Source organism: Echinops telfairi, unplaced genomic scaffold (assembly GCF_000313985.2).
Source record: "Echinops telfairi isolate 266 unplaced genomic scaffold, ASM31398v2 ScPeMD7_7424;HRSCAF=8462, whole genome shotgun sequence".
Lineage (NCBI taxonomy): Eukaryota > Metazoa > Chordata > Mammalia > Afrosoricida > Tenrecidae > Echinops > Echinops telfairi.
The window spans coordinates 10,795,759-10,805,111 of record NW_022111324.1 but is presented as its reverse complement, the minus strand read 5'-3'; the positions used below and the strand labels follow the sequence as shown (position 1 = coordinate 10,805,111).

The following is a 9,353-nucleotide window of genomic DNA, read 5'->3' as shown; positions in this document are numbered from 1 at the left end:
AAAAAGATTTGGTCTCGGAAACTCACTGGGGCAGGGCTACCAAGTCCTACAGGGTCACTATGATTCGGCATCAACTCTGCTGCAGTGAGTAAGTGATTATTGCAATACCAGTAACTATGAAGAATCTAGGAATAAATTTAACATAAGAGTGTTTAAGATCTTTAATGGAAAAATTCTAGAACTTTACTAAGAGATATTATAGATGACCTAAGTAAATGAAGACATGAACGATGGTGGTAAAAAATAAGACAATATAAAAATGTCAAATCTTTCCAAATCGATCTATGGATCCAAGGGAATTCCAATCAAAGTCCCATCTGGAGTTTTTTGTTTTTTATAGTCAACATTTCCATTATCACTCTTCTTCCATAAGATCTAACATATATTCATATTTCTTTTTTACTGAAACTACAACCCAAACCCATTGCCATTGAGCCAATGCTAACTCACAGTGAACCCCTGTGAGTGTCCGAGACTGTAACTGGTTTAAGGGCATAGAAACCCCAGTCTTTGTCCTTCAGAACTGTTGATGGTTTTGAATTGCCAACCGTGCTGATCGCAGCCCAACACCTAAACACTGTACTACCGTGCTCCTTACTTTTTAGTAAGAGTTTTTAAAAATCATCTATAAGATACAGTGGATTCATAGACTGCGTAAAACAATGTATTTTACAAACAAAGAGATTTAAAATGTTAATGTGATGTTTAAGTCCTTAATCCATGTAAAGTGTTCTTGTGGGGAATACAAAAACTGGCAACTTTGTCCATAGTATAATTGAACAATTTGTAAATTAGAAAGATAAAGTGAAACAAGCAATAAACTAAGTTACATGGTATCTATCTGCCTAGAGACCAACTCTAAATATCTTCCTGATACCAACAGCAAATGCCATTGTCCTGACCCTAACCACAGGAGCCAGTTCACACTTCATAAGGGCAAAGATACAGTCCTCCAGACAGCCAAGTTTGCCCAAGACATCAGAAACCAGTAAAAAACTCAGGATCCTCCATGACACCCTCATCTCTGACCTAGCTTGCGTTCAGTGGTTCAATGACTCATAGAACTCAGGAGAGCACTACTTACGATTACAGTCATAGCAAAAAGGGTACAAATGAAGAGACATATAGGATAAGATTTGGAGGGTCACCATTTCAACTTCATACCTCAGAGGACACTTACAGCTTTCCTATGTACTGATGTATTAGCCAGGAAGCTAGGAAATAAAACTGAGCTTCATTCTCAGAGTCTGTTTGTTTCACTACACAGATATGATTGTGTGGCGCATTATCCAAGTGATTACATTCAAGCTCCAACATCCCTCCCCTGACATAGAGGGGCTACTACCTGGTGGATCTTTCTAGCATGGCCCGTATCTATCCAACACTCACATCAAAAGCAACAAAAACTCAATGGCCAAATTCCTAGGTTTTAGATTATCCCTCAGGAACCAATGCCAAAGATGAAATTTATAATATAACTGGCAAAGAACTATTACCAAGAATAGAGAATATTCTATGTAACTTGACGCTGACAGCGCGATTCCATCATTTTTACTTATAATTTTTTTATTATGAAATAGATCATACATAAAATGTGTGAACATCTATACACATGTTCAGTATATTTATGTTAGTTTAGGATATTAATATATATTAAGACTTATGTTACACATGTTGTTAGGTACCATCAAGTTGGTTCCATCTCATAGACCCTAGGAAACACTGCCCAGTCCTGTGCCATCCTCATAATTAGGTTTGAGTTCACTGTTGCAGCCATTGCGTCGATCCATCCCTTTGAGGGTCTTCCTCTTTGTCACTGACATGTTTTGAGGGGCTTTACAAAGCTCATGGAAAAATATAATTAGAAGGTAGTGGAAATTTTCCACAAACTTTTTGAAGCCCCTTTCATGTCTATGTAAATGCCTTTAAATGTTTGTGTGTATATCTCTAGTGTGCATAAGTGATTGAAAACATAAGAACTAAAACATGACTTACTATTGTTCAAGGATAGAAACTTTCCCCTTTTAGGACATATAAGAGAACGCCACTTCCTGATTCACAAATAATATGATTAGCTTTCGTTTGATGAAATGTTAAGAACAGTGACATATATCACTTACTTATGGAAACATTTAATTGTCAATGTTCAATTCTCAAACTTCCTCTCCTTCTGTCATGGTGAACTCTGATATGACCACTTCAGCAGAGTGACCATGTAGGGCTGAGTCACCTGCCAAACCATGCTAAACATGAAATGAGGATGAAAAATAAACCTTTGTTATTTTAAACCATTGGTATTCCAGGGATATTTGCTACTGCGAATTTATTAGGCTCAATTTGATTTCATAATTACAAATATCTTCAAGATAAGGGGTGTTGGGGCTTCAAGGAGTTCTTGGAAAAATGGAATTAAAAGACAATGGAATTTTTCCAAGAACTTTTGGAAGCTTCTCCACAAATCTGAACTTCATATTTCATTCTCTTGAATTTCTTTATGATTTCCCTATATCCCTAAAAGAATATAATCAATTTTATGTTTTCGATATTATATAAATGGTCAGACTATGTATATTTTTCTGCAACTTACTTTTCATAAAATTATGAAATGCTTATGCATTGATGCATGCAAATATAGTCCATATACTCATTAGCTATAGCAGTCCACACAATGTCACTTTCTTGTAAATGAACACTTGGCCCTTTCTACCTTTCAATATAAACAATACTGCTAAGAACTTTCTTTGTCATGTTTTCCAATGCACATGAGTTTCTCTACAGTATTGTAACCTTGATTTTGTTGGCAACCCTCTTTCTAGATGGCTTAATTATATTTTTAAGGTTGCAGAACAGGTGATGGGGCCTAAGTATTAAATTATTCAATTCTTCTTGTTTTACAAATAAGAAGTCCAAGGCATAAAGATTTAAAGCAGTGTTAAGAGGCCCATATGCAAAACACTAGCTATGAATATATACACATGGTAAAATGTTTTCTGCCTTCACAGTGGCCATCTATCTATTCATGAAGTCTCTCTACCAAACCAGGGGCCTGAAACTCAGGTCCTTATTCATCATCTCTCTATCCCATTTTCAGGATATATTAAAATACAAGGGAGCTTCAAAAATGTTGTGGGAAATTGGACTTAAAAGATAATGGAGTTTTCCCACACAAAATTTTGAAGCCTTCTATGACGTTAGGTACCACTGAGTCCATTTTTACTCAATGACCCAATTCACAACAGAATAAAATACTCCCTGCTCCTGTCCCATCATCACAATCATTGATATGCTTGAGCCAATGTTGAAGGCACTTTTTCATTTCATCTAATTGAGGGTTTTACTCTTTTTTCACTGACATTCTACTTAAGATCAGGTCCTTCTCTTGGGACTGGTCCTTCCTGATAATATGGCCAAAGTACAGGAGATGAAGTCTCACCATTCTTGCTTCTAAGAAGCATTCTGGCACAATAATTCAAAGGCATCAATTCCTCTCCAGTCTTCTTTACTCACGGTTGAACTTTCAGATGCCTAATGGCAAGTGGAAACACTACAGCTTGGGCCAGACACACCCCAGTCCTCCAAGTGACATCTTTGTCTGTAACAGTTTAAAAAGGTCTCTTGCAGCAGATCTGCTCATTGCAATTTGTTTGATTCCGATTGCTGCTTCCATGGGCATTGGTTGTGGATCCAAGTAAGATTAACTCTTACAGAATGTAAATATTTTCTCTACTTATGATGCTGCTTATTGTTCTATCTGTGAAGTTATTTGTTAATGTGGAATCTTAACAAAAAATTTAAGTTAAGTGCTGAAATTCTTCACTTTTAGCAAGCAAAGTTGTTGCCACCTAAGTATCTGTTAGTCTTCCTCCAATTGTGACACCGAATCCTTCATATAGTTCACATTCTCAGATTATTTGTGTACCATACACATCAATAAGTATGGTGAAAGGATACAACCTTAAAGCGCACAGTATTTCCTTGTTTATTAAGCAACTTGGTCTAGGTACAGGTTTTGCATGAGCACAATTGTTCTGGAATTCCTATCCTTTGCAATGTTATTCGTAATTTGTTATGATCTACAAAGTTGAACATATTTGCATTGTCAATAAAACACACAAAAATGTCTTTCTGGTATTCTCCGCTTTCAGCCAAGACCCAAATGACATCAGCAGCAATGTGCCTATTTTTAAATATAGTTCCATTTCAACAATTTATTTTAACTTACACTTCTATATATCAAATCCTATTCCCATTGGAAAACCCACTCCAGTTACACATAACCTTTGTTATGTTTTATTCCCAAGCTCCTCATAGCCTCGAGAACAGTAAAATTCCTCCTAGCTCTGCAGCAAGCTGTTTACAACCTGTATCACCACATAATCTTATGGTTGCTTACTACTCAGTTTCCTCATTAGTCCAGCAGGAAAGATTACAAGGATATTACAAAAACCTTCCTTATTGAAAAAGATAGGCATCATTCCCATTAACATGGACCCACAGAAGTGGAAGAATATACCATGCTCATGGATAGGACTACGAGCATGTGAAAATGTCGGTACTACCCAATGCAATTTTTAAACATAATGCAATCCCAATCCAGATCACAGCATCATTCTTTAAAGAAATGAAAAAAACTAATCATCAACTTTATAGGGAAAGGAAGGAGACCCAGAATAAGCAAAGCCCTACTGAAGATGAAAAAAGTAGGAGCCCTCTCCCTTCCTGATCTCAAAACCTACTACCAGCTCTGGTAATACCAGAGCTTCTTCAGAAGAGCCTAGTACTGAATACATTAATAAATACATAGGCCAATAAAATAAAATAGAAATCTGAGATGTAAATTTATTTACCTATAGACAACAGATTTTTGCCAAAGGGCTGAAATACGTTAAGTGAAGAAGAGATGGCCTCTTTAACAAACTGTAATACCAAAACAGGATGTCCATCTGAAGAATGAAACAGAACTCATACCTCACTCCATAAACAAAAATGGGCTGAAGATGGATTAAAGGCATAAATGTAAAATATATTGCTATACAGCTCATCAACACAAACATAGGGACAACTTGGGAGCCATGCTGTTGTTGTTAGGTGCTGTCAAGTCAGCTCTGACTCACAGTGACCTTATGTACAACACAACGACTGTTTGCCCGGTCCTGCACCATCTTCACAACTTGCTATGTATGTTTGAGTCTATGGTTGTAGCTACTGTGTCAGCCTATCTCGATCTTCCTTTTTTTCATTGTCCTCTACTTTACCAAGAATACGGTCCTTTTCCAGGAACTAGTTTGTCCTGATAACATGCCACAGTACTTATGATAAAGTCTTGCCAGTCCCACTTTGAAGGGGCTTTCAGGCTGTATTTCTTCTAAGGAAGATTTATTTGGTGTTCTGGCAGTCCAATGTAGTTTCAGAGTTCCTCACCAACACCATAATTCAAGCATCAAGTTTTCATCTGTCTACTTATTCATTGTCCAACTCTTGCGTGCATATAAGAAGATGGAAAGTACTGGCTTGGATTAGAAGCACCTGGCATTCTTATTCAACTTCAATCTTTAAAGAGGTCTTTGGCAGTAGGTTTGCCCAATGCAATCCGTCCCTTGATTTCCTGAGTCCTGTTTCCATGAACATTGATTGCAGGTCCAAGCAAAATGGAATTCTTGAAAACTTCAATATTTTCTTCATTTATCATGACATTGTTCATCGGTCAGCTGTAAAAATTTTTTATTTTCTTTATACTGAATTTATACTGAGGCTTGGAGGTCTCAATCTTCATCAAAATGTGCTCCAAGTTCTCACTTTTAGCAAGCAAGGTTATGTTAACTATATATCTGTATGGCAGGATCAATACCAGGCCAGCTTCTAGCAGCGAGTAACCTTGAATCTCCCCCACCCGTGCGGAGCTGACCAGAGCTGGCTAATGGCTCGCTTTGTTCTTGGCCCATCGCTCTGCACCAGGCAGGAATACACCCGGAACCAGGAAGACACATTACATTCCAGGAACCCAGACATACCTGTATCTCCCAATCTCTGACTACTTTACCTTATATGGACTCAAGACAGCCCAATCACATGCTCCCTGGCCATAGAAACACCACCCCTGTAGCCTATGGTGCGACTCCCTCAGCCCAGACATTGTGGACCTTGGGACTTCGCCCAGGCTGGGTTTTTCTCCCCAATAAAGCCTGTTTGCTCTAATTCAACTAATTTGGTCTCTGCTGCCTCTCAACTACTTTCCATTATCTGTCACAGGTTACTGATAAACCTTCCTCCAATCCTGGTGCTGCATTCTTCATATAGTTCATCTTTTCTGATTATTTGATCAATATACAGATTGAATAATTATGATAAGAGGATACATCCTGATGCACACTTTTCCTGATTTTAAACCATGAAAATTATTCTTTTCAAACAACTGCCTCTTGGTCCATGCTATCAAGAGCACAATGAAGTGTTCTGGTATTCCTATTTTTCTAAAAGCTATCCATAGTTTGTTATGGTCTACACAATTAAACACCTTTGCACAGTCAATAAAATACATGTAAACATCTTTCTGGTATTCTCTGTTTTCATCTATCTGATATCAACAGTGATATCTTCATTCCATGTCCTCTTCTGAATCCAGCTTGAATTTCTGGCAGCTCCCCCATTGATGTATTGCTGTAACCATTGTTGAATTATCTTCCCCAACATTTTACCTAAAAATGATATTAATGATTTTGGGGGGATAATTTCTGTGTGTTCTTGTATCACTTTTCTTTGGAATGGGCACAAATATGGATCACTTTCAGTTTCTTCCAGTGTCTTGCACAGACAGGTGGATGCTTTATCAACTCGATGGAATATTTCATTTGATATGCCCTGATACATAGCACAAACACACTATCAAGCATAACTGGGAAAAAAAAACAGCAGAAGGCAAAATAGATGGCTAGGATGTCCTAAATATAAGACATGTGTGTGCATCAAAAGACTTCACCCAAAAGAATAAAAAAGAACCTACAGATTGGGGGAAAAGAGACGAAACTCTAAATTAATCTGTAGAAAATAATCAACACCTCAACAAGAAAATGATGAATCATCCAATTTAAAAATGAGCAAAGGACATGAACAGACCCTTCATCAAAGACATTCAGGCAACCAACAAACATGATGAAATGCTCATGCTCATCACCCAATTGAGAGATGCAAATCAAACCAACAATGAGATAAAGCCTCATCTCAGCATCGATTGCAAAGTTCCAAATGACAGAAATCAGCAAATGCTGGTGAGTATGTGGAGACACTGAAACTTTCATACATTGCTGGTAGGGCTGTAAATATCTATGAGTATGGAAAGTGGTATGGTTATTTCCTTAAATTATTGAAAGAGAATTACTCTAAAGCCCAGCAAACACTGTCAAACCCTCACACTAACTGCCATGAAGTAGAATGCAACTCATGAGACCCTACAGGACAGGGTAGAACTACTCCTGTGGGTTTCCAAGAATGTCATTCTCTAAGGGAGTAGAATGCCTTGCCTTTGTCCCTCAGTGGCCTAGTGGTTTCAAACTGCTGACCTTGCAGTTAGCAGTCCAAAGCACAACCACTATGCCACCAGAGCTCCTTAGCAATTCCTCTACACAGTATATATTGTAAAGAAATAAGAGCCATACTATGGCTAACTATATGCATGTTCACTGCAGGACAAGTCACAAAAGCAAAAAAGATGGGAACCTAAATGTCCTTATGTAGAAGAATGGATGAACTTTGGTACATAAGCCCATATTGAAACACTGTGCAATTCTAAAGTATTACAACGAACCTGACCAACACCTTATAACAAGTATTGTGTGTGTCAGGGGGATGACATCATGCCTAGTGAAAACCACTATTATAAAGAGTCCAGAAAGGTTTACACACTGAAAGAAACAGACTTTGATGGCAATGATGGGGAGAGGGGAGGGGAGGCCACAAGCAGGAGGGCAGAGAGATGTTAACTTGGTAAAGGGGGAAGGCAAGATTCAGTAAGCGGGAGACAGGCAAAAAAAAAAAAAAAATGATGGAAATGAAGAAAAGTATGGAAAGGAGGCAAGACCTAACAAGCTTGGTGAGATGTTGAACATAAAACTGATGATCTGCTCTGTAACCCTTCACCTATTCACAATAAACATTTTAAAATAACAGCACCTGGAAATGAATGCACTAATCCAGGTATACTATGTAAAATACCAAAGTTTTGGGCTTCACCCCCCCCCACCCCCTGAGTCATTACTTGCTTCTATGTCAATCGCAATTCTTCTAATTGGTGTCTACCCCTCCTCTTTGCCCAATTCTCACACCAGTCCCTAATAAAGGCCCCCAGATTTCAGGCTCAAATCCTCTCCGAAATCCCTCTCAAATCCCCCCCTTCATAGGAGAAAGTGACAGATTTGGAAATGGATCCCGTAACTCTGTATCCTAAAAGTAGATCCCAGTGCCCTGAGGAGCCTGCTTCTCCTCTCGCAGCTCCACGTACCTGCACCCCCCACCCCACCCCCGGGCACCTCAATCCTGTCACCCTAAAAGCCCCTTCTCCCACAGAAGACGTCCTTTCCCTCGCCCCGTTCCTCTGCAAACGCTTCAGGCCCGCCCCTTCTCCCGACGGATGAGAGTCGAGCCTTGGCAGGCACGCGCCGTTACCTTTATTCTGTTTCAGCCGCCTCAGCTCCTCCTCAGAAAAGCCGGCCCAACCTTGCGCCATCCGCCCCGACATACCTCACCTCGGGGCTGCCCGACCCGCGCTGACCCGACTGCCGACGCTACTGCACGGGCACATCCGGGTTCTTCCCGACGGGGCTCGGCAGCCAATCAGCGCCGAGCTACCGAAAGCCCGCTCCGCGCGGGGTCCGGGCTCTCTCACAGCTGCCTCGGGAAACGCCGGACAAACCGCCGTGAGAAACGTCAGCCACGTGGACATGAATAGTCTTTGGCCCGGCTCTGCTCGCTCTCCCTTTTTCCGACTTCTCAGCGGGTCAGCTTTGGCGGTGGAAGGGGAAATGGCGTTGGGACCCGCGTGGGGATAAGCAGGCAGTTGGCAAGGGACTGGGAGGCGCTGGCAAAAAGGGGGAAGCCTCCCATTTCGCCTTTGGGTCCTCGGTCACTTCTCGTGGGCGGAGCTGTGCTGGGGCGGCGGCTCGGGGCCTGGGGGGCGGCCGTGGTCAGGGCCAGGTGTTCGACTGGAGGAGTCAACTGCGCTGCGGCCATTCTCCGTGGTATCTCAAGCCATCGGTCTTTATTTACGAAGCAATGTTTAAGAGGGCTGACATCCACCAAAGGGACCGAAAACCTGTACAGTTAACGGGTTCGCTGCAGAGCCATCGTGTCCCACAGATTAG

The 9,353-nt window shown here is 40.5% G+C and overlaps 1 protein-coding gene across 2 annotated transcripts in view; it reads right to left on the bottom strand.

The window, feature by feature from the left end:
- GORAB (golgin, RAB6 interacting) overlaps window positions 1-8,757 on the bottom strand; it is a 31,716-nt gene extending 22,959 nt beyond the window's left edge. The window contains exon 1 of one of the 2 annotated variants that reach the window (XM_004706832.2): window positions 8,659-8,757. In XM_004706832.2, coding sequence (XP_004706889.2) covers window positions 8,659-8,731 — 73 coding nt within the window. In that variant the 5' untranslated portion in view covers window positions 8,732-8,757. Of the gene's footprint in view, window positions 1-2,120; window positions 2,193-8,658 lie in introns of those variants that run through there. The other variant, XM_045298082.1, reaches the window with a different exon arrangement.
- Between the last annotated feature and the right edge of the window lie 596 nt (window positions 8,758-9,353).